Raw genomic sequence first — 27643 nt, 5'->3', positions numbered from 1 at the left:
TTACGACTACAAATTTATTACAGCAGAGTACACAGTTAAAAACTAACACAGGTACAAAAAGAATAACGCAGAGCGAGAGATTGCGGAGAGATCATAGCAGCTTGGGTGCCAGTGCTGACTTTCCCTTCCTTGGTCTTACCAGTAACCTCCTGCCTATGCTGAGGCTGAGCAGCCAGTGGGTAGGAACAGCTACATGGTACAGAGTGCCCAGCCATCATGAGGGATTGGGACCCCCATCCCTCCCTCCATTAGACAGGAGAGTAACAACTCTGAAAATCTTCAGGACTGGGACGTTGCTGACCTTTAAAAACAGCCACTAAGGGAAAACCCCCAGTTAATTATATAATGTCCAGCTGTAAACCTAAAGCCTTGAACTGTAGATAAAGCTCGCTCTACATTGGCCCCATCAAACATTCCAAGGGTATGGAGTAGATGGGGCCAATGTAGAGGGAGCTTTACAGAGTAAAATTCTCTCTACATTGGAGTGTGTCTGTGTGCATGTTAGTCTGAGAGAGGGAGTGTGCATGCACACACAATTTGTGAACACAGGTGTATGTGAGTGAGAGTCCATCTGGACAAGGGAACTGTGTTTATGTTGTGAACGTGAGTGCAAGTGAAAGTGAACATGCATGGGAGTGTGAACCCATGGGTCAGCAATTATGCAATAGTGTTTGAAATGGGGGGAATTGTGAGAGCATGAACGTCTACAAGCGAGTGTCCATCTAGGAGAGAGAAAATGGGGGAACCATGTGTGAGCACAAGAAATGAGCCTGAGTGTGAACACGTGAATGAATATGTTTGCATAAGGGAATGAGAGCGAGCACGTGAATGTAACCATGAGGGAGTGTGAGTGTGAAGGCAAGGGAATGAGTGAGAGAGCACGAGTGAGTGGGAGTGTAAGTGGGAGTTGATACCGGGTCAGATGGCCACTCTGCCCATCAGGAATTTTCTGTCAGTAACCACTGAGGCGATACAGAGACAGACACCAATGCAGTCAGGAACACGTAGATTGTTTTATCCCAATCTTCCCAACCCACCCAGCTCCAAAACAGCCAGGCTCCGCTTTGGAATGTGTGGTCTTGCGTTGCGAGACTAAGGGAGAGAACGGTGCGGAGCCAGTTCCGACCTCCTGTGTCCAGCCAAGAGTCAGCAAGCAATTCAGTGAGTGAGGAGCAGTACACAGCCCCACTCCAAAAAGGAACCCTCCTCCCTTCCCCATAATCCAGAGCTGGTGAGGTAGGGGGTCAGAGAGGGGCGTGGTTGGGCAGTGGAGCAGGGATTCTCACCCTGTAGCCAGCTCCCTCGCCCCCTCCCCCCCATGGAGCGAGCTCAGAGCTTGTGGGGGTTGACCCATTTGTAGGTGCCCTCGTAACGGAAACCAACTTTCTTCAGCAGCTCGTCAGCCTGTGGGGGTCCGCGGCTGTTGGAGAAGTTGGGGGAGACACAGGGGTTAGTCCATGCTTAACGATGAGAACCACTCCATTTCCCAAGAGACAGACAGTTCCTCATTTCCCACTACCCCCTTCTCCCACCTTCTCCCCAAACCAAGTGACCAAAAAAGGAAAGCATACCAAATGCCATCTTTGCTATCCTGTCTACCTGTGCGACTCCACTTACAAGAAGCTCTGAACCGCACTCCAAGGTGTTTCTGTTCAGCAACACTCCCCAGGACCTTCCCATTAAGTATATAAGTCCTGCCTGATTTTCCTTTCCAAAATGCAACACCTTACATTTATCTAAATTAAACTCCAGCTGCCACTCCTCAGCCCATTGGCCCATCTAATCAAGATCCCGTTGTATTCTGAGGTAACCCTCTTTGCTGTCCTCCACACCGACAATGTTGGAGTTATCTGCAAACTTACTAACCATACCTCCTATGTTCACATCCAGATCGTTTATGGAAATGTCCAAAAGCAGTGGGACCCAGCACCGATCCCTGGGAAAAACTGCTGGTCACAGGCTTCCAGTCTGAAAAGCAACCCTCCACAACCACCCTCTGTCTTCTACCCCCGAGACAATTCTATAACCAAATGACTAGCTCTCCCTGGATTGCATGAGATCTAACCTTGCTAACGCATCTACCAATGCTGGCCCAGGCAGTGACACCCACACCCTGAAAATAAATTCATCAGAACATGAGTGAAAAGACCCACCTGCCATAGACATAGTGAACTGGGTGCACTTTCGAAGATTCCAGTTTACGGAGCATTGGGGTGAATACACGCCAGGCTTCTCTCAGCTCATCACTACCAAACAGACAGAGACATGGGAGAGAAGGCGAGGACGCAAGAGAGACAGAGACAGACACAGTGAAAGGGGACAGAGGATGGAGGGAGGAAATGAGTGGGACCGAGTAGGTGCAGGGGCAGAGGGAAAGAGTGCATGAGATGGGGAGAGCATGATAGATGGGGCAACAGCAAGGGACAGAAGGAACAGACAGAAAGTGAGGGAGAGATATGGGGAAAGACACAGAGAGATGGAGTCAGTCACAACTCTCAAATCCTCAAATATTCCTCATTACGGCAACGTGTGGGTGTGTGTGCGCGCGCATGGATGTGTCTATATCCCAGTGAGGGTCAGTGTGTGTATAGATGTGTGAGAGAGCCTGTACCCAAGTGAGGATGAGAGAGGAGAGTAAAATGTGGGGGGGGGGGGAGGATGAGGGAAGAGAGTGAAAAACACAAGCATGATTCACATTGCCAAACAAACAGCGCAAGGAGGGCAGCAGGTGAAGGGTGTGCGGGGGTTTGTGCACCTGTACCCCAGTGAGAGTGGCAGAGTTGGGGGATGAGGGGTGGTGTGGGGGTAGGGATGAGTGGGGGTTGCCTTGTGCTCCAGAGAGAGAAAGAGATAGTGTGTGTGCATGCATGCGTACATGTGGGTCTCAGTGAGTGAGCGAACGTGCAAGTGTGTGTGTGGGAGCCTCTACCCCAGTGATAGTCCTGTGGGGTGACGAAGACAGTTTCTCACCTTCGTACAAAGTGCATTTGACTTCCACAGAAAACATCAAGAATCAATCGCTCATATGCATCTGGTAATTTCACATCCTGACAGAGTGAAAAAAACACTAGGATAAGTCACATTGCTAAACATACACTGCTGAAGCCACAGATATCTTCATGTTTGTAATGAGCCCTCAGCACTAATATTCCTCAGGGAGTGGAACATAACACAAACACCCACAGAAACACATCCAAATGCCTCTCCTCCCCTCCCAGAGCCCTGTGTTACTGACTGTATCCCTACTGATGTTAATCCAGCTCCCTCACACTGTCCCTCAGTAACCTCTCTCCCCCCCCAGTGCCCTGTGTTACTGACTGTATCCCTACTGATGTTAATCCAGCTCCCTCACACTGTCCCTCAGTAACCCCTCTCCCCCCCCAGGGCCCTGTGTTACTGACTGTATCCCTACTGATGTTAATCCAGCTCCCTCACACTGTCCCTCAGTAACCCCCCCCCCCCCAGGGCCCTGTGTTACTGACTGTATCCCTACTGATGTTAATCCAGCTCCCTCACACTGTCACTCAGTAACCCCTCTCCCCCCCCCAGAGCCCTGTGTTACTGACTGTATCCCTACTGATGTTAATCCAGCTCCCTCACACTGTCCCTCAGTAACCCCTCTCCCCCCCAGAGCCCTGTGTTACTGACTGTATCCCTACTGATGTTAATCCAGCTCCCTCACACTGTCACTCAGTAACCCCCCCCCAGGGCCCTGTGTTACTGACTGTATCCCTACTGATGTTAATCCAGCTCCCTCACACTGTCACTCAGTAACCCCTCTCTCCCCCCCAGGGCCCTGTGTTACTGACTGTATCCCGACTGATGTTAATCCAGCTCCCTCACACTGTCCCTCAGTAACCCCTCTATCCCCCATTGCCCTGTGTTACTGACTGTATCCCTACTGATGTTAATCCAGCTCCCTCACACTGTCACTCAGTAACTCCTCTCCCCCCCCAGGGCCCTGTGTTACTGACTGTATCCCTACTGATGTTAATCCAGCTCCCTCACCCCTGAGGCCCAAGCCACTGCCACCCCTCACAGGGCCCTGTGTTACTGATGGTTTCTGTACTCTGGCTCCCTCACTGTCTCTCAATGACCCCACTCCCACTCACCTTGTAGCGGCTGCCGTAGGTGAGGTCTAGCTCTGCCTCCTCCGGGTGGAAGGACATGCCTGGTTTCTTGGTCATCATCTTGGTGTAGATGGCCTCATTGGGCTGTACTCTGATCACCAGCTCATTGCGTTTGCACTGGCTCTGGAAGATGTCACCGGGCACGTCCCGGAACTGCAGCCGCACCTCCGCCTTGCGCTCATTCAGTGCCTTCCCACAACGCATGACGAACGGGACTCCTAGCGACAGTGGGGGTGGGGGGGGGGAAAGTGGATGCATCATAGACTATCATGAGCCGCACTGTCCCAGCACTGGGGGTCACCGACCCCCTCCCTGTGCTGTGGCTAAACCCGCACAACATTTACGTTCCATCACTCGTGGACTGAAATGATAGCACAGGAAGATCCCACCTCTGGCATACTCTGCCAGCCCACTGCCCTGAGGCAGAATGGCCTTCTGTTCCTGTGTAACAGGCTGAAGGAGGAGGAGGGGCTGAATGGCCTCCTGTTCCTGCATTTGTCAAACACCTCCTGGTGCCATGGGTTAGACACACTTAATTGTGCAACACTGACAGGAGGCCCTTCATGCAAGATCTCACCTGTGGCGCACCCCGTCTCCCCCCACCTTGAGGCTGAATGGCCTCCTGTTCCTGAGTGACAGACTCGAGGAGGAGGGGGGGTTGAATGTCTTCCTGTTCATGTGCAATCGGCTGGAGGAGCTGGGGAAAAAAACAAGAGGGCCTGAATGGCTCCTATTCCTGAGTAAGGGGCTAGGTACTCACCATCCCACCGCTCGTTCTGGACATAGAGCACCACAGCCGCATATGTGGGGGTCACTGAGCCCTTGGGCACAGTGGGGTCATCAAGATAACCCTTCCGGGCCTCCCCCTGCCCCTTGGGATCGCCAACATACTGCCCGAGGACGACGTTCTCCATCTCAATCTCAGGAACACACTTCAACACCTTCACCTGCAAGGAAAAAGGTAACCAGCTGAGAAAGGAATGCTCCCTCCATCAAACACTCCCAGGCAAGGTCAGCACAGGGTTAGAGACAGAGTGAAGCTCCCTCTACGCTGTCCTCCATTAAAGACTCTCAGGGCTGGGTGTTAGATAAGAATAAAGCTCCTCAGGGGTGGCGGCATGTATCTGGGACCCACCTTTTCGTCCCGCACATCATCAGAGTTGGTAGAAGCCGGCTTCTCCATGGCAACAAGGCACAACATCTGCATCATGTGATTCTGCATAACGTCCCTGAGGGAGAGAGGAAGAAAGGACATTGGTTACGTGCCAAGGGAGAGGGTGCTGACAGAGGGTCTGCATTGTGAGTTGAGGGAGGTAGCGGGGAAAGTCATACCTGATAATCCCAAACTCATCAAAGTAGCCCCCTCGGCCCTCGGTTCCAAAGGGTTCCTTGAAAGTGAGGATGACTGAAGCTATATTGTCCCGATTCCACACTGGGGCAAAGATGCGGTTCGCAAACCTGGATCAGGTGGTGGTGGGAATAAAATTTCAAATAGACGTTAGAGCCACTGTTACCACTGTCCATCACCTGCTGTGCTGAGAGGGGGTGAACAGAGATACAGTGCAAGGGAGGGGACAGAGAAAGGGGGTGTGGGACAGAGGGGGAATGTAGGCGGAGGGAGGGTAAGAACAGAGAGAATCTTAAAATCCCCACAGCGTGGAAACAAGCCATTTGGCTCAACAGTCCAGACTGACCCCTCTGAAGAGTATCCCACCCTGACCCATTTACTGTACATTTCCTAATACTAATGTACCTAGCCTGAAACACCATGGGTGATTTAGCATGGCCAATTCACCTAACTTGCGCATCTTTGGACTGTGGGAGGAAACCCACGCAGACACACGGGGAGAATCTGCAAACTCCACATGGATAGTTGCCGGAGGGTGGAATCGAACCCAGGTCCCTGATGCCATGAGGCAGTGGTGCTAACCACGGAGCCACCATGCCACCCCCAAGAGAGATGACAAGAATACATATGAGAGAACTGTGCACAAGGGTGAGAGGAGGAGAAAACATGCTCACCACCACCCCTGGGGTCCACACCAGGATCTAATCTTAACCCCTGCCCCACTTTCTCTCCACCCCACCCCACACCCTCCCCACAGTTGCCCTGTTGATCATGGATTCTGTGAAGAGGTGGGGTTGTGACTGTGTTGGAATGCAAGGGTCTGTGCCCCCACAGGGACAGGGTGGGAGACCCTCCCCCTCCCCACAGCGAGCATGTACCTGAGCACCATGAGGTTCTGCACCATCTCCTTGCCCAGGTAGTGATCAATACGATAGATTTGTTCCTCGGTAAACAGCGACGAGAGATGGTCCGACAGCTTGTTTGAACTCTCCAGGTCTTTCCCAAATGGCTTCTCCACAATCACCCGATTCCAGCCTCTGCAGTGAGGGAGGGGGTCAACAGGCAGCTACTCGACAACAGGGCCCATGGTAAAGCTCAATCCCCAACAACCACACACAGCACTGGAACATCGATCGCAACACAGACACTATTCCTCATTCAGAGGCACTGAATTCCCAACCTCACTCTCTGTCTCTGTCCTAACCATCCCCCAGCTAGAAGTATGTCATTAGGGGAGCAAGGGGGCTGCTTTGTCCTGGATGGTGTCAAAGCCTCCTGTCCAGGGCAAGTGGGGGTATTCCCTCACCCTCCTGACTTGTGCCTTGTTGATGTTGGGACAGACTTGGGGGGGGGGGGGGGGGGGGGAGAAGAGAGTAAGTAGGGGAGTTACTTGCTGCAGAATTCCCAGCCTCTCACCTGATCTTCTAGCCAGGTATATGAATACAGCAGTTACTTCAGTTTCTGGTCAATGATAACCCCCAGGATGTTGACAGTGGGAGAATTCAGTGCTGATAACACCATTGAATGTCAAAGGGGTGATGGTTAGATTCTCTTTTGTTGGAGATGGTCACAGCCTGGCATTTCTGCAGGAGTGAATGTTTCTTGCTCCTTGCCAACCCAAACCTGGATATTGTCCAGATCTTGCTGGACTTGAACATGGATTGCTTCAGTATCTGAGGAGGGGATGAATGGTGCTGAATATTTGGGAAAATCTCCATTTCTGATCTTAGGGTGTTGGGAGGCAGTGGAAAGTGATGGAGCTGAAGAGAGATGGTAAAGCTGCCCTCCCCCCCCCCCCCACTCCAACCCAACCCCAGACACCCCCTCCAGCCCCAGGCCCACACTTCACCCCCCATGCCCAGGCCAGGCCACTTACGTCTTGCCCATACAGTAGTGCCGAATGTTGCGGGTCACATCCATGTAGACGCTGGGGGGTAAGGCGAGGTAGAAGAGCCGATTGGCCTGCCGGCCGTGGTGCAGGGAGTTGATGTGAGCGTCCAGCCTCTGGAAACTGGCCTCCTCGTTGTACTGGCCCTGCACATAGCTATTCCGCAGGAAAAAGGCATCCACTTTCTGCTCCTCACCTGCTGAGAGCTGGGGGGGGGGGGGGAGGGAGGAGAGGAGAGAAATTATTTAAAATGGGGTTGGTGAAATCCTGGCAGTTAGTGTCAAAAAAACTGAGATTGGGGAGGGGGTTTGGGAAGTCAGACCATCACCCTCCAAACACCAGGCAGAAAGATGCACTCACTCAGGGATGGGGGTCAATCCAGTCCCCGGAAAGGGAGTCAGTCTGTCCGGACCAGGAGTTACAAGCACCTACCTTGAAGAAGGGTACAGTCTGTTTGCGGATGGCATCAATGCTGAGATCTGAGCGGGCGTAGCCAACCACATGGGTATCCTCTGGCAGGAGACTATCACGATAAAGCCACCTGAGGGGAATAGAGGGACACAGCACAGGGTTAGATACAGAGTAAAGCTCCCTCTACACTGTCCCAAAATCAAACACTCCCAGGATAGGGACAGCACAGGATGAGATACAGGGTAAATCTCCCTCTACACCGTCCCCACAATCAAACACTCCCAACGACAGGGTTTTATATACAGAATAAAGGTGTCTCTACACTGTCCCCCACATCAAACCTTCCTAGGATAGGGGGCCAGATACAGAGTAAAGCTCTCTCTACACTGTTCCTATCAAACAGTCCTAGGGCAGGGACAGTACAGGGTCACATACAGAGTAAAGCTGTCATGGTTGTCGGTATGTTCACTGAGCTGGAAAGCTGATTTGTAGACATCTTGCCCCCTGTCTAACTGACATCTTCAGTGCTTTGGAGCCTGCTGTGAAATGCTGCTGGTTCCAGTTGCTTGTCGTAGTGACTGGCGTATATTGGGTCTCAGTCTGTGTGTTTGTTGATAGAATCACTAGATGAGTGTCATGCCTCTCCGAATTCTTTGGCTGACCTTCTGTTGAACATCTCCCATGATCATGTGTTGTCCCAATTGAATTTGTGGGCCTTGTCATCCATGTGTGTAGTTACTAGGGACAGTTGATCATGGCGTTCAGTGGCTAGTGGGTGTTCGTGGATGTGGATTGCTAGTTGTCTGTACCAGCCCTCTGTGTTCTTTGTACCAGGCCTCCGGCAAATCCAAGGTAAAAACAATGACTGCAGATGCTGAAAATCAAATACTGGATTAGTGGTGCTGGAAGAGCACAGCAGTTCAGGCAGCATCCAACGAGCAGCGAAATCAACGTTTTGGGCAAAAGCCCTTCATCAGGAATAAAGGCAGTGAGCCTGAAGCATGGAGAGATAAGGCCTTTATTCCTGATGAAGGGCTTTTGCCCGAAACGTTGATTTCGCTGCTCGTTGGATGCTGCCTGAACTGCTGTGCTCTTCCAGCACCACTAATCCACTACTGCAAATCCAAGCCAAACTCTGGATCAGATGTGTGTACAACACCTTTTGTTATTAAGTTTTGAGAAGATTTGTAGCTAAGGTTGAGGTTCTGGGTGTAGGTTTGCTTGCACCAGCTTTTAGATTAAGAACACACACCGGATTGGCAACACCATTCTCAGAGGGATCAGATTTACAAGAGAGAGGAGGGAACCTACAATCAACTCCAATTCCTGCACGTGATGGTACAAAGAACACAGAACAGTGAATGTGCCATGACAGTGTACAGGAAAGCCACACACACACTGACCAGATCTGGAACTACAAGGGCAACCACTCAAACACACAACAAGAAAAGTTGCATTAGGACTCTGTTCAAAAGGGCTACAAGACACTGCAGCACTCCTGACCTATAAAGCGAAGAAGAACAACACCTCTACAGAGTCTTCACCAAGAACGGATGTCCCCCAACTCCATCTGCAGATGCCTAGCAGACAAACAACACAACAAGGACATGCCACAACCTAATTCCCCAGTCATGCAACCTTACATAAAAGTAGTCTCTGAACTGACAGCCAGATTTCTCCAATCACTGGAATTCATGACAGCCCATAAACCGACAGCCACTCTCAGACAACTCACCAGAACAAAAGGCCCTATACTCATGTGCAAGGCTAACCTAATTTACAATATTTTGTGCAGAGACTGTATGCACCACTATATAGGGAAAACCGGCAGACAACTAACAATCCACATCTACATAAAGATCCCTGACAGTACAACGGAAAACCGGAACTGGAAGCAGCAGGAACAGAGCTCAAATCAATTCCAGAAGACACAGGACAGCAATATTTCACAGGAGGCTCCGAATCACTGAAGATGCCACCAACACAGGGAACAAAATATCTGCAAATCAACTTCCCAGCTTGGTGAACATACCCACAACCAGCGCCAGAACTACAAATCTCTCTCTACACTGTCCCCTCCATCAAACACTCCCACGACAGAGACAATTTGGGGTAGAGCTACCGCTACACAGTTCTCCCCCATCAAACACTCCCAGGGAAAAGGTGTGAAGATACAGAGTAAAGATCCTTCTACATTGTTCCTCAAATCCTCCCACTAATTGCCCCCTCAGGGGGTGGTGGGACTCCAGTTTGTCCCAGTGCTGCCCAGCAGGGCGAGGTGATGTGCTCATCAATGCGTCCCTTCCTCAGGCAGTTCAGCATGGGTGAGCATCACACCAGGCCCGATTCCAGCTGCTCACACCACCCCCCACCCCAGGGTCAGCCCCAGTTCTTTTTCTCCTCCCTGATTGCATTGAGGAGGAGGAAGAAGGGGCTCAAGGGGCAAACGTGAGGAGAGCAGCTTACCACAACGTGGGGTAAATCTTCTTCTTGGCCAAGTCACCCTGTAGGTGGAAAGAAAGGGTGGGGGGGGGGGGGGGGGGGGGAGGGAGGGAAAGAGAGAGAATCAGTCCACACTCAAAGACAACACGGTCATCGCTGTTCACCTCTGCTCCACCATTTTACACCAATTCATTGCCATTCCCTCCCCTCCCTCCATCTATCCCCCTGCGGTGATATGGTGGCTCAGTGGTTAGCACTGCTGCCTCACAGTGCCAAGGACTTGGATTCAATTCCAGCTTCAGGTGACTGTCTATGTGGAGTTTGCATGCTCTCCCGTGTCCTCTGGTTTCCTCCCACAGTCGTAAGATGTACAATTTAGGTAAATTGGTAATGCTAAGTTGCCCACGGTGTTCAGAGATGTGTAGAGTAATGGAGAATGGGTATGGAATACGCTTTGGAGGGTAGGTGTGGACTTTGGGCCAAAGGGTCTGTTTCCACACTGTAGGGATTCTGTGATTCCACTGCCCTTCCCCCACTCCTTTCCTCCACTGACAATCCATCCCTCAGTCACGCTTCCTTCCCTTCTTCCACCCACCCCTCACTGCCCAGAAACAGGAACCAGGGTAGACCTTCAGTGGAGCATGGTCAGTCCAACACTCGAGCTCTTCACCCATGACCCTGTTCAAGCATCTACCCGTCACAGCCGTGAATGTCCACAAGGACTCGTTTTCCACCCTCGCCCCACTCGGGCACTAGGCCTTCTGAAGAAAGCAAGCCCTGCTCATCCCAGTTTCACACTGGTCTCGTTCTGAAACCATTCCCCCTGGTCCCAGACTCTCCCATGAGGTGGGGGTGAGGAGAACATTCACATCATCACTGATCCTGTCAAGCCCCTGCACTTGAGACAGTCATTACGCTGTAGGGCACAGAAACGGACCCTTCAGCCCAACTGGTCTGTGCCGAACCGATATCCTAAACTAGTCCGCCCCATCTCTCCCTACCCCATACAAACTGAGCTCTCTCGTACCCTTCATTCAGCTCCTCACTGCCCCTTCATCCCTTACCAAGATCCCAATGAGACTCTGTACAAACTGGGTCCCTTCCCACCCTCCATATCCATTACTGTGACCCCTATCAGGCTCAGTACAGACTGAGACGTCTCCTTCCCTCCATTCGGCCCCTCTCCCCCCACCCTATCCCTTACCGAGGCCCCTATCAGCCTCAGTACAGACTGAACCCTCTCCTTCCCTCCATTCGGCCCCTCTCCCCCCCCACCCTATCCCTTACCGAGGCCCCTATCAGGCTCAGTACAGACTGAGACGTCTACTTCCCTCCATTCGGCCCCTCTCCCCCCACCCTATCCCTTACCGAGGCCCCTATCAGGCTCAGTACAGACTGAGCCCTCTCCTTCCCTCCATTCGGCCCCTCTCCCCCCACCCTATCCCTTACCGAGGCCCCAATCAGGCTCAGTACAAACTGAGCTGTTTGCCTCCTTTCCGCATCCTCCGCCATTCGACCCCTCCCCCTGCGTTTCCACGGAGACAGGTCCCGCCCTCGTTACGTCAGGACGCTACTCCACGCACGGAAATGACTCCGCCCCATCAGTGATTCACGGTCACGGCGTCCCAGTGAGGAGCTCGCCCAGAGGACACTGCCTCGGAACGGTTCGGTGAAACCACGCCCACTTGGTGAGTCGTACTCGGGGATGACGATGGAGAATAACACCGACCCAGTCCTGATGGGTCAAGCCACGCCCCGGGCGATGACGTTGCGGTGTACAGTAAACTACGTGACGATAAACGGATTAGGCTCAAGATACATCCCTGAGAAACCCCGCCCCTCACAGTCAATCCACCCTAACCTGCACATCCCTGGGCACTACGGGACAATTTAGCACGGCCAATCCACCCTAACCTGTACATCCCTGGGCACTACGGGACAATTTAGCACGGCCAATCCACCCTAACCTGTACATCCCTGGGCACTACGGGACAATTTAGCACGGCCAATCCACCCTAACCTGTATATCCCTGGGCACTACGGGACAATTTAGCACGGCCAATCCACCCTAACCTGCACATCCCTGGGCACTACGGGACAATTTAGCACGGCCAATCCACCCTAACCTGCACATCCCTGGGCACTACGGGACAATTTAGCACGGCCAATCCACCCTAACCTGCACATCCCTGGGCACTACGGGACAATTTAGCACGGCCAATCCACCCTAACCTGCACATCCCTGGGCACTACGGGACAATTTAGCACGGCCAATCCACCCTAACCTGCACATCCCTGGGCACTACGGGACAATTTAGCACGGCCAATCCACCCTAACCTGCACATCCCTGGGCACTACGGGACAATTTAGCACGGCCAATCCACCCTAACCTGTACATCCCTGGGCACTATGGGGACAATTTAGCACGGCCAATCCACCCTAACCTGTACATCCCTGGGCACTATGGGGACAATTTAGCACGGTCAATCCACCCTAACCTGCACATCCCTGGGCACTACGGGACAATTTAGCACGGCCAATCCACCCTAACCTGCACATCCCTGGGCACTACGGGACAATTTAGCACGGTCAATCCACCCTAACCTGTACATCCCTGGGCACTATGGGACAATTTAGCATGGCCAATCCACCCTAACCTGCACATCCCTGGGCACTACGGGGACAATTTAGCACGGCCAATCCACCCTAACCTGCACATCCCTGGGCACTACGGGACAATTTAGCACGGCCAATCCACCCTAACCTGTACATCCCTGGGCACTACGAGGACAATTTAGCACGGCCAATCCACCCCAACCTGTACATCCCTGGGCACTACGAAGACAATTTAGCACGGCCAATCCACCTTAACCCGCACAGCCCTGGGGACTACGGGGACAATTTAGCACGGTCAATCCACCCTAACCTGTACATCCCTGGGCACTGCGGGACAATTTAGCACGGTCAATCCACCCTAACCTGCACATCCCTGGGCACTGCGGGGACAAGTTAGCACGGCCAATCCACCCTAACCTGTACATCCCTGGGCACTATGGGACAATTTAGCACGGCCAATCCACCCTAACCTGCACATCGCTGGGCACTACGGGACAATTTAGCACGGTCAATCCACCCTAACCTGCACATCCCTGGGCACTACGGGGACAATTTGGCACGGCCAACCCCACCCTAACCTGCACATCCCTGGGCACTACGGGGACAATTTAGCACGGCCAACCCCACCCTAACCTGCACGTCCCTGGGCACTACAGGGACAATTTAGCACGGCCAACCCCACCCTAACCTGTACATCCCTGGGCACTATGGGACAATTTAGCACGGCCAATCCACCCTAACCTGCACATCGCTGGGCACTACGGGACAATTTAGCACGGTCAATCCACCCTAACCTGCACATCCCTGGGCACTACGGGGACAATTTGGCACGGCCAACCCCACCCTAACCTGCACATCCCTGGGCACTACGGGGACAATTTAGCACGGCCAACCCCACCCTAACCTGCACGTCCCTGGGCACTACAGGGACAATTTAGCACGGCCAACCCCACCCTATCCTACAGATCCCTGGGCACTACGGGGACAATTTAGCACGGCCACTCCCACCCTAACCTGCACGTCCCTGGGCACTACGGGGACAATTTAGCACGGCCAATCCACCCTAACCTGCACATCCCTGGGCACTACGGGGACAATTTAGCACGGCCAATCCACCCTAACCTGCACATTCCTGGGCACTATGCGACAATTTAGCACGGCCAATCCACCCTAACCTGCACATCCCTGGGCACTACGGGACAATTTAGCACGGCCAATCCACCCTAACCTGTACATCCCTGGGCACTACGGGGACAATTTAGCACGGCCAATCCACCCTAACCTGCACATCCCTGGGCACTACGGGGACAATTTAGCACGGCCAATCCCCCCTAACCTGCACATCCCTGGGCACTACAGGGACAATTTAGCACGGCCAATCCACCCTAACCTGCACATCCCTGGGCACGACGGGGACACTTTAGCACGTCCAATCCACCCTAACCTGTACATCCCTGGGCACTATGGGACAATTTAGCACGGCCAATCCACCCTAACCTGTACATCCCTGGGCACTACAGGGACAATTTAGCACGGCCAATCCACCCTAACCTGTACATCCCTGGGCACTACGGGGACAATTTCGCACGGCCAATCCACCCTAACTTGTACATCCCTGGGCACTATGGGGACAATTTAGCACGGCCAATCCACCCTAACCTGTACATCCCTGGGCACTACGGGGACAATTTAGCACGGCCAATCCACCCTAACCTGTACATCCCTGGGCACTACGGGGACAATTTAGCACGGCCAATCTACCCTAACCTGCACGTCCCTGGGCACTACGGGACAATTTAGCACGGCCAATCCACCCTAACCTGCACATCCCTGGGCACTACGGGACAATTTAGCACGGCCAATCCACCCTAACCTGCACATCCCTGGGCACTATGGGACAATTTAGCACGGTCAATCCACCCTAACCTGCACATCCCTGGGCACTACGGGGACAATTTAGCACGGCCAATCCACCCTAACCTGCACATCCCTGGGCACTACGGGGACAATTTAGCACGGCCAATCCACCCTAACCTGCACATCCCTGGGCACTACGGGACAATTTAGCACGGCCAATCCACCCTAACCTGTACATCCCTGGGCACTACGGGACAATTTAGCACGGCCAATCCCACCCTAACCTGCACATCCCTGGGCACTACGGGGACAGTTTAGCACGGCCAATCCACCCTAACCTGTACATCCCTGGGCACTACGGGACAATTTAGCACGGCCAATCCACCCTAACCTGCACATCCCTGGTCACTATGGGACAATTTAGCACGGCCAATCCACCCTAACCTGTACATCCCTGGGCACTACGGGGACAATTTAGCACGGCCAATCCACCCTAACCTGCACATCCCTGGGCACTACGGGACAATTTAGCACGGCCAATCCACCCTAACCTGTACATCCCTGGGCACTACAGGGACAATTTAGCACGGCCAATCCACCCTAACCTGTACATCCCTGGGCACTACGGGGACAATTTAGCACGGCCAATCCACCCTAACCTGTACATCCCTGGACACTACGGGGACACTTTAGCACGGCCAATCCACCCTAACCTGTACATCCCTGGACACTACGGGGACACTTTAGCACGGCCAATCCACCCTAACCTGCACATCCCTGGGCACTACGGGGACACTTTAGCACGGCCAATGCACCTGAACCTGCATGTACTTGGACTGTGGGACAAAACTGGAGCACTCAGAGGAAACCCACACAGACACCGGGAGAACATGTGCATTTTCCACCACAGACAGATCGTCTCCTAAGGATGGAATCAACCCCGGTCACTAGCTTTGTGAGGCAGCAGCACTAACCCAGGCTGTCCTGTCATATTCTCAATAATGCCGTCCTAATTATGATTTGAGAATGAGAGTGTATTTGATGGGGTGGTCCGTGTCGAGGTAGCTTGTATCTAACCCCGTGCTGTCCCTTTGCTTCCTGGGAGTGTTTGACGGGAGAGTGTAGGAGAAAGCAAGGACTGCCCATGCTGGAGGTCAGAGTTGAGAGTGTGGTGCTGGAAAAGCACAGTCGGCCAGGCGGCATCCGAGGAGCAGGAGAATCAACGTTTCGGGCATAAGCGTTTCACCAGGGACAGTGGAGAAGGGAGCTTTACTCTGTAACTAAACCCCTGTGGTGGGAGTGGTTGATTGGGGGAGGGGGAGACTGGTGGCGGGGGGGGAAAAGAGTGTAAAGCCGGCTTCACTATGGGACTGGTGGCGGGGGGGGAAGAGTGTAGAGGCGGCTTCACTATGGGACATGGGGGGGGGGGGGGGAAGAACAGTGAAGAGAAAGCTTTACTCTATCTAGCCCCCTGTCCTTGGGCGGGGGGGGCGGGGGGGTTGATGGGGGACAGTGTAGAGGAAGCTTTACTCTGTATCTAACGCCCTGTCCCTGGGAGTGGGGGTCATTGTAGACGGAGCTTTACTCTGTATGTAACCCGCTGTCCCTGGGAGTGGGAGACAGTGTAGAGGGAACTTTACTCCGTATCTAACCCCCTGTCCCTGAGAATCGGGGATGGTGTAGAGGGAGCTTTACTCTGTATCTAACCCCCTGTCCCTGGCAGTGGGGGACATTGTAGAGGGAGCTTTACTCTGTATCTAACCCCGTGCTGTCCCTGTCCCTGGGAGTGTGTGATGGGTGACAGTGTAGAGGGAGCTTTACTCTGTATCTAACCCCGTGCTGTCCCTGTCCCTGGGAGTGTGTGATGGGTGACAGTGTAGAGGGAACTTTACTCTGTATCTAACCCCCTGTCCCTGGGAATCGGGGATGGTGTAGAGAGAGCTTTACTCTGTATCTAACCCCCATTCCTGGGAGTGTTTGATGGGGAACAGTGTAGAGGGAGCTTTACTCTGTATCTAACCCCGTGCTGTCCCTGTCCCTGGGTGTGTTTGATGAAAGGACAGTGTAGAGGGAGCTTTACTCTGTATCTAACCCCGTGCTGTCCCTGTCCCTGGGAGTGTGTGATGGGGTTCAGTGTAGAGGGAGCTTTACTCTGTATCTAACCCCGTGCTGTCCCTGTCCCTGGGAGTGTTCAATGGGGGACAGGGATGGGATCATGTCCCAGTTTCGGGTTTTGCAATGTCTGGTCTCACTTCCTGCTGCTGGTCACTTGCACAACAACGACTTGGCTGTAATCTCAGGCGGGTTCACGCTCTCTCTCTCCCCATGCGTCCCAGCAAATTACAGCCTTCCCTGAGATATGGGGAGATTACTGCATCTCTGAACTCTGTGATAAATGGCCTCATTAAGTTGCGGAACTGAGAGTGGCGTGTGATGAAAGAGGTGGTTTGTTCACTGTTGCCACACAGAGATCAATGCCGTCAGGACTCTGAGGACAAAAGCCCTTTTTGCCTGGGAGTTTGGAGCACGTCATCCTGCCCTTCGAGCTTGCTACCTTGTTCTGTAGGATCTTTCAACTCCACCCCCCCCACCACCACCACCACCACCAGAAATATACCCAACTCCTGCCCGATAACATTCAGTCCCCAATTGCTTTCTGTGGCAGAGAATTCCCCACTCTGCCCCTCTCTCCTCATCCTCAGTCCCACCCCCGTCCCCTCTTGACCCTGCTTGTTGACCCACCCTTTTCATGGGGAACTTCCCCCCCCCCCCCCTCCTGTGTTCTGAACCCCCCCTTTCCCCTCGTCAGTCGGAGCCTGGACATTGCCCAGATCTTGCTGCGTTTGGACACGGAATGCTTCAGTGGGAGAGGATGGTGCTGAACATTGTGCAAACATCCAACGAAAATTCCCCACTTCAGAGTCACAGAGACATACAGCAGGAAAATATACCCTTCGGCCCATCACGACCATGATATCCAAAATTAATTCAGTCCCATTTGGCCCATCTCCCTCTAAACCCTTCCCATCCAGATGCCTTTTAAATGTTACCATTGTACCAGCCCCCACCACTCCCTCTGGCAGCTCGGTCCACACACGCACCACCCTCTGGGGGGAAAAAAGTGGTCCCTCAGGGAGAATGGTGAGGGGAAGGAGGAGGAGCTTTGGGGAGGGGGGTGGGGGGGGGAAGAGGAAGAGTGAGGATGGTGGGAATGGGTGAGAGGAGCAGGAAGGGAGAGAATGGGGGGGGGAGAAGATGGAGAAGGGAGACAATGAAGGGGGGTAGAGGATGGGGGGAGCGGAGTGGAGGGAGAGAGGGGAAGGTGTATGGGGGAGGGGAGAGGGGGAAGATGCGGTGAAGAGGGGGTGGTGAAGGTGAGGTGAAGGGGGCAGGAAGGAAGGAAGGGAGAGACACTCAGAGGAGAAGAAATTGAGACAGAGCAAGTCCACTTATTACAACCACCCTGCAACAAAACCTGCTTTTCTGCAAATAGCAACACATTCCCCACCTCACACACACACACACACAAACACAGATAAACTCACACTAACACACACAGAGACAGGCACACACTAACACAGGCACCGAGACACGCCAACACACACAGACACAGAGACACACCAACACACACACCGACACAGAGTTACTCAGACACCGACACACACAGAGACACACAGGCACAGAGACAGACACACACAGGCACAGAGACAGACACACACAGGCACAGAGACACACCAACATACACAGAGACACTCAGACACAGAGATACACCAACACACACAGAGACACACTAACACACAGAGACGTTCAGACATAGAGACACACACAGAGACATTCAGACACACAGAGACACACATCGACACAGGCACAGAGACACACACCAACACACACAGAGACACACACCAACACACAGAGACAACTAACACAGGCACAGACACACACAGAGACACACCGACACACAGACATTCAGACATAGAGACACACTAACACAGAGACATTCAGACACAAAGACACACACCAACACACAGAGACACTCACACACAGAGACACACAGACACAGAGACACACAGACACAGAGACACACTAACACAGAGACACACCAACACAGAGACATACTAACACAGAGACACACCGACACAGAGACATGCACAGACACAGAGACACACCGACACAGAGACATGCACAGACACAGAGACACACCGACACAGAGACACACCGACACAGAGACACACCGACACAGAGACATGCACAGACACAGAGACACACCGACACAGAGACATGCACAGACACAGAGACACACCGACACAGAGACATGCACAGACACAGAGACACACTAACACAGAGACACACCGACACAGAGACATGCACAGACACAGAGACACACCGACACAGAGACACACCGACACAGAGACATGCACAGACACAGAGACACACCGACACAGAGACATGCACAGACACAGAGACACACTAACACAGAGACATGCACAGACACAGAGACACACTAACACAGAGACACACCGACACAGAGACATGCACAGACACAGAGACACACCGACACAGAGACACTCAGACACAGAGACACACCGACACAGAGACACACCGACACAGAGACACACCGACACAGAGACATGCACAGACACAGAGACACACCGACACAGAGACACACCGACACAGAGACACTCAGACACAGAGACATGCACAGACACAGAGACACGCCGACACAGAGACACGCCGACACAGAGACACGCCGACACAGAGACACGCCGACACAGAGACACTCAGACACAGAGACACTCAGACACAGAGACACTCAGACACAGAGACATGCACAGACACAGAGACATGCACAGACACAGAGACACTCAGACACAGAGACATGCACAGACACAGAGACACACCGACACAGAGACACTCAGACACAGAGACACACCGACACAGAGACACTCAGACACAGAGACATGCACAGACACACCGACACAGAGACACTCAGACACAGAGACACGCGAGCAGTTGAAATCCGAAACCGAGCAAACTTACGGAAGCACCGAGAATGATAAAGACATGAGTATCGGACTGTCTGAACGCCTTATCCGCAATTAAATCCTTCCGGAAAATATCCACCACGTCCGACTGAGAGAGGGGGCCATGAAGCGTGGAGAAAGCGTCCATCCTCCTGGCTGAGGGACACACACACACAGAGAGAGAGAGAGTTACTGGAAAAGGAAGGAGAGGAACAAAAGGTGCAACAGGAAGACGCAGATGAAGAGGAAGAGGGAAAGGCAAAAGGAGGGGAGGGAGGTGGACCTCCAGTACTGTTCCTCCTCCTCCTGGTCCAGCCTCCCCTTCTCCTCAACCCTCCCTCAGGCTGGGGTGGTAGTGGGGGAGTGCGGGGCTTGTGTGAAAAGACTGGGGGGGGGGGAATCCCGTGCAGAAACTGACCAAAGCTGTGGAGGGTACCCATAGGGTTGGAGGGGGAGGGGTCCCCTTGATGTCATTCAAATGTATACAATGCTGTTGCCCATGGTAACAGGGGAAGGCGTCATCAAAGCCCTCAACCAATCAGGGCCTGAGAACTAAACTCCACCCCCCCTCCCACCCAATGAAATCTCTTCCCACATCCCTCAAAAAACCGTCCCCAATCCCATCCATTGGGTCAACAAATGCCAGGTGATGGGCCCCACTCTCACCAACCTGCCCACCATTCCACCCTCCCCCCCCCCCCATTACCACAAACACACCACCCCCACCAACATGGCACATAGCCAACACCCCATTACCCAACACCGCACACACACATCGCACCGCACCCAACACCCCATCACCCACACACCCAACACCCCATCACCGCACACACACATCGCACCGCACCCAACACCCCATCACCCACACCCAACACCCCATCACCGCACACACACATCGCACCGCACCCAACACCCCATCACCCACACACATCGCACCGCACCCAACACCCCATCACCGCACACACACATCGCACCGCACCCAACACCCCATCACCCACACACATCGCACCGCACCCAACACCCCATCACCGCACACACACATCGCACCGCACCCAACACCCCATCACCCACACACCCAACACCCCATCACCGCACACACACATCGCACCGCACCCATCACCCACACACATCGCACCGCACCCAACACCCCATCACCGCACACACACATCGCACCGCACCCAACACCCCATCACCCACACACCCAACACCCCATCACCGCACACACACATCGCACCGCACCCAACACCCCATCACCCACACCCAACACCCCATCACCACACACACACACCCAACACCCCATCACCGCACACACATCACACCGCACCCATCACCCACACACCCCATTACCCAACACCGCACACACACATCGCACCGCACCCAACACCCCATCACCCACACACCCAACACCCCATCACCGCACACACACATCGCACCGCACCCATCACCCACACACCCAACACCCCATCACCACACACACACACCCAACACCCCATCACCGCACACACATCACACCGCACCCATCACCCACACACCCCATTACCCAACACCGCACACACACATCGCACCGCACCCAACACCCCATCACCAACACCCCATCACCGCGCACACACATCGCACCGCACCCATCACCCACACACCCAACACCCCATCACCGCACACACACCTCGCACCGCACCCAACACCCCATCACCCACACACCCAACACCCCATCACCGCACACACACATCGCACCGCACCCATCACCCACACACCCAACACCCCATCACCGCACACACACCTCGCACCGCACCCAACACCCCATCACCCACACACCCAACACCCCATCACCGCACACACATCGCACCGCACCCATCACCCACACACCCACACACCCAACACCCCATCACCGCACACACACCTCGCACCGCACCCAACACCCCATCACCCAACACCCCATCACCGCACACACATCGCACCGCACCCATCACCCAACACCCACACACCCAACACCCCATCACCGCACACACACATCGCACCGCACCCAACACTCCATCACCCACACACCCAACACCCCATCACCGCACACACACATCGCACCGCACCCAACACCCACACCCCATCACCGCACACACACATCGCACCGCACCCAACACCCCATCACCCACACACCCAACACCCCATCACCGCACACACACATCGCACCGCACCCAACACCCACACCCCATCACCGCACACACACATCGCACCGCACCCAACACCCCATCACCCACACACCCAACACCCCATCACCGCACACACACATCGCACCGCACCCAACACCCACACCCCATCACCGCACACACACATCGCACCGCACCCAACACTCCATCACCCACACACCCAACACCCCATCACCGCACACACATCGCACCGCACCCAACACCGCACACACATCGCACCGCACCCAACACCCCATCACCCACACACCCAACACCCCATCACCGCACACACATCGCACCGCACCCAACACCCCATCACCCACACACCCCATTACCCAACACCGCACACACACATCGCACCGCACCCAACACCCCATCACCCAACACCGCACACACATCGCACCGCACCCAACACCCCATCACCCACACACCCAACACCCCATCACCGCACACACATCGCACCGCACCCAACACCCCATCACCCACACACCCAACACCCCATCACCCAACACCGCGCACACACATCGCACCGCACCCAACACCCCATCACCCACACACCCAACACCCCATCACCGCACACACATCGCACCGCACCCATCACCCACACACTCAACACCCCATCACCGCACACACACATCGCACCGCACCCAACACCCCATCACCCAACACCCCATCACCGCACACACACATCGCACCGCACCCAACACCCCATCACCCACACACCCAACACCACACCCAACACCCCATCACCCAACACCGCACACACAGAACATCGCACCGCACCCAACACCCCATCACCGCACACACATCGCACCGCACCCAACACCCCATCACCCAACACCCCATCACCCACACACCCAACATCGCACCGCACCCAACACCCCATCACCCAAACACACAACACCCCATCACCGCACACACACATCGCACCGCACCCAACACCCCATCACCCACACACCCAACACCCCATCACCCAACACCCCATCACCCACACACCCAACACCACACCCAACACCCCATCACCCAACACCGCACACACAGAACATCGCACCGCACCCAACACCCCATCACCCACACACACAACACCCCATCACCGCACACACACATCGCACCGCACCCAACACCCCATCACCCAACACCCCATCACCACACACACACATCGCACCGCACCCAACACCCCATCACCCACACACCCAACACCGCACACACACAACATCGCACCGCACCCAACACCCCATCACCCAAACACACAACACCCCATCACCGCACACACACATCGCACCGCACCCAACACCCCATCACCCACACACCCATCACCACACACACACAACACCCCATCACCGCACACACACAATATCACACCACACCCAACACCCCATCACCGACACACCCATCACCCACACACCCAACACCCCATCACCCACACACCCATCACCCACACACCCAACACCCCATCACCCACACACCCAACACCGCACACACACAACATCGCACCACACCCAACACCCCATCACCGCACACCCAACACCCCATCACCGCACACACACATCGCACCGCACCCAACACCCCATCACCCACACACCCATCACCACACACACACAACACCCCATCACCGCACACACCCAACACCCCATCACCGCACACACCCAACACCCCATCACTGCACACACCCAACACCCCATCACCGCACACACCCAACACCCCATCACTGCACACACCCAACACCCCATCACTGCACACACCCAACACCCCATCACTGCACACACAACACCCCAATACCACACACACCCAACACCCCATCACCGCACACACCCAACACCCCATCACTGCACACACAACACCCCAATACCACACACACCCAACACTGCACACAACCAACACCCCATTACCCAACACCGCACACACATCGCACCATACCCAACACCCTATCACCACACACACCCAACACCCCATCACCCAACACCCCATCACCGCAGGCACCCAACACCCCATCACCACACACACCCAACACCCCATCACCGCAGGCACCCAACAGCCCATCACCCACACACCCAACACCCCATCACCCACACACCCAACACCCCATCACCCACACACCCAACACCCCATCACCCACACACCCAACACCCCATCACCGCACACACACCTCGCACCGCACCCAACACCCCATCACCCAACACCCCATCACTGCACACACATCGCACCGCACCCATCACCCAACACCCACACACCCAACACCCCATCACCGCACACACACATCGCACCGCACCCAACACTCCATCACCCACACACCCAACACCCCATCACCGCACACACACATCGCACCGCACCCAACACCCACACCCCATCACCGCACACACACATCGCACCGCACCCAACACCCCATCACCCACACACCCAACACCCCATCACCGCACACACACATCGCACCGCACCCAACACCCACACCCCATCACCGCACACACACATCGCACCGCACCCAACACCCCATCACCCACACACCCAACACCCCATCACCGCACACACACATCGCACCGCACCCAACACCCACACCCCATCACCGCACACACACATCGCACCGCACCCAACACTCCATCACCCACACACCCAACACCCCATCACCGCACACACATCGCACCGCACCCAACACCGCACACACATCGCACCGCACCCAACACCCCATCACCCACACACCCAACACCCCATCACCGCACACACATCGCACCGCACCCAACACCCCATCACCCAACACCGCACACACATCGCACCGCACCCAACACCCCATCACCCACACACCCAACACCCCATCACCGCACACACATCGCACCGCACCCAACACCCCATCACCCACACACCCAACACCCCATCACCCAACACCGCGCACACACATCGCACCGCACCCAACACCCCATCACCCACACACCCAACACCCCATCACCGCACACACATCGCACCGCACCCATCACCCACACACTCAACACCCCATCACCGCACACACACATCGCACCGCACCCAACACCCCATCACCCAACACCCCATCACCGCACACACACATCGCACCGCACCCAACACCCCATCACCCACACACCCAACACCCCATCACCCAACACCGCACACACAGAACATCGCACCGCACCCAACACCCCATCACCGCACACACATCGCACCGCACCCAACACCCCATCACCCAACACCCCATCACCCACACACCCAACATCGCACCGCACCCAACACCCCATCACCCAAACACACAACACCCCATCACCGCACACACACATCGCACCGCACCCAACACCCCATCACCCACACACCCAACACCCCATCACCCAACACCCCATCACCCACACACCCAACACCACACCCAACACCCCATCACCCAACACCGCACACACAGAACATCGCACCGCACCCAACACCCCATCACCCACACACACAACACCCCATCACCGCACACACACATCGCACCGCACCCAACACCCCATCACCCAACACCCCATCACCACACACACACATCGCACCGCACCCAACACCCCATCACCCAACACCCCATCACCCACACACCCAACACCGCACACACACAACATCGCACCGCACCCAACACCCCATCACCCAAACACACAACACCCCATCACCGCACACACACATCGCACCGCACCCAACACCCCATCACCCACACACCCATCACCACACACACACAACACCCCATCACCGCACACACACAATATCACACCACACCCAACACCCCATCACCCACACACCCAATATCACACCACACCCAACACCCCATCACCCACACACCCATCACCCACACACCCAACACCCCATCACCCACACACCCATCACCCACACACCCAACACCCCATCACCCACACACCCAACACCGCACACACACAACATCGCACCACACCCAACACCCCATCACCGCACACCCAACACCCCATCACCGCACACACACATCGCACCGCACCCAACACCCCATCACCCACACACCCATCACCACACACACACAACACCTCATCACCGCACACACCCAACACCCCATCACCGCACACACCCAACACCCCATCACTGCACACACCCAACACCCCATCACCGCACACACCCAACACCCCATCACTGCACACACCCAACACCCCATCACTGCACACACCCAACACCCCATCACTGCACACAACACCCCAATACCACACACACCCAACACCCCATCACCGCACACACCCAACACCCCATCACTGCACACACAACACCCCAATACCACACACACCCAACACTGCACACAACCAACACCCCATTACCCAACACCGCACACACATCGCACCATACCCAACACCCTATCACCACACACACCCAACACCCCATCACCCAACACCCCATCACCGCAGGCACCCAACAGCCCATCACCCACACACCCAACACCCCATCACCCACACACACCCAACACCCCATCACCCAACACCCCATCACCACACACACCCAACACCCCATCACCGCAGGCACCCAACAGCCCATCACCCACACACCCAACACCCCATCACCCACACACCCAACACCCCATCACCCACACACCCAACACCCCATCACCCACACACCCAACACCCCATCACCCAACACCCCAACACCCCATCACCGCAGGCACCCAACAGCCCATCACCCACACACCCAACACCCCATCACCCACACACCCAACACCCCATCACCCAACACCCCATCACCCAACACCCCATCACCGCAGGCACCCAACACCCTATCACCACACACACCCAACACCCCATCACCCAACACCCCATCATCGCACCACACCCAACACCCATCACCCACATACCCAACACCCCATCACCGCACACACACATCGCACACACCCAACACCGCACACACACAACACGCCATCACCGCACACACCCAACACCCCATCACCCACACACCCAACACCCCATCACCCACACACCCAACACCCCATCACCCACACACCCAACACCCCATCACCCACACAACCAACACCCCTTCACCGCACACACAACACCGCACACACCCAACATCCCATCACCCACACACCCAACACCGCATACACCCAACACCCCCTCACCGCACACACCCAACACCCCGTCACCGCGCACACCCAACACCCCCTCACCGCACACACACAACACCCCCTCACCGCGCACACCCAACACCCCCTCGCCGCACACACCCACTGACGCTCCCACAGCCCCTGCTCCCTCAGCGCTGACCCTCCCACAGCGCCTGCTCCCTCAGCACTGACCCTCCCACAGCACCCACTCCCTCAGCACTGACCCTCCCACAGCACCCACTCCCTCAGCACTGACCCTCCCACAGCACCCACTCCCTCAGCACTGACCCTCCCTCAACACTGACCCTCCCTCAGCACTGACCCTCCCATAGCCCCCACTCCCTCAGCACTGACCCTCCCACAGCCCCCGCTCCCTCAGCACTGACGAAGACAGACCTTTGAGACATGTGATGAGGCAGCTCGTATCTGTGAGATGGCTGGATTGGATGGAGAGGCTGTGACAATGTGTGTGTCGGAAAGGGGTGGGGGCACATTCTTTGAAAATGCAAGATACTTCGCTAGGTACCTTCTGAAACATCCTGACCACAGCAGACTATCGGAGGATCAGCAAAAGGGTGTCAACTGCAGGAATGTACCGAACTTTCAACACTCACCATGAGTCAGCACCAAGCCGCAGGGACTTTGAACAAACGAGTGATATTGGTTTATCATACGGTTCCCATT

At 55.1% G+C, this 27643-nt stretch overlaps 1 protein-coding gene across 6 annotated transcripts; it reads right to left on the bottom strand.

Annotated features, from left to right (window-relative positions):
* On the bottom strand, nucleotides 1–27624 carry LOC140474696 (glucose-6-phosphate 1-dehydrogenase-like). 6 transcript variants are annotated; one of them, XM_072567725.1, is made up of 13 exons: nucleotides 27574–27624; nucleotides 19731–19870; nucleotides 10244–10281; nucleotides 7799–7907; nucleotides 7355–7572; nucleotides 6357–6515; nucleotides 5463–5588; nucleotides 5266–5359; nucleotides 4891–5077; nucleotides 4113–4348; nucleotides 2971–3047; nucleotides 2154–2246; nucleotides 1–1420 (listed from the first exon to the last, which is right to left on the bottom strand). In XM_072567725.1, exons 2-13 carry the CDS (start codon nucleotides 19860–19862, stop codon nucleotides 1330–1332), a joined length of 1560 nt encoding a protein of 519 aa, XP_072423826.1. In that variant the 5' UTR covers nucleotides 19863–19870; nucleotides 27574–27624; the 3' UTR covers nucleotides 1–1329. The 6 variants fall into 6 exon arrangements, with proteins under 6 accessions (XP_072423826.1, XP_072423824.1, XP_072423825.1 ...); XM_072567723.1 differs by lacking the exon at nucleotides 27574–27624 and adding an exon at nucleotides 27486–27534; XM_072567724.1 differs by lacking the exon at nucleotides 27574–27624 and adding an exon at nucleotides 27314–27327.
* Between the last annotated feature and the right edge of the window lie 19 nt (nucleotides 27625–27643).

Source organism: Chiloscyllium punctatum, unplaced genomic scaffold (genome assembly GCF_047496795.1).
Source record: "Chiloscyllium punctatum isolate Juve2018m unplaced genomic scaffold, sChiPun1.3 scaffold_1135, whole genome shotgun sequence".
NCBI classification, from domain to species: domain Eukaryota; kingdom Metazoa; phylum Chordata; class Chondrichthyes; order Orectolobiformes; family Hemiscylliidae; genus Chiloscyllium; species Chiloscyllium punctatum.
Note: the sequence above shows the minus strand (reverse complement) of the source record. Positions and strands in the feature narration are given on the sequence as shown.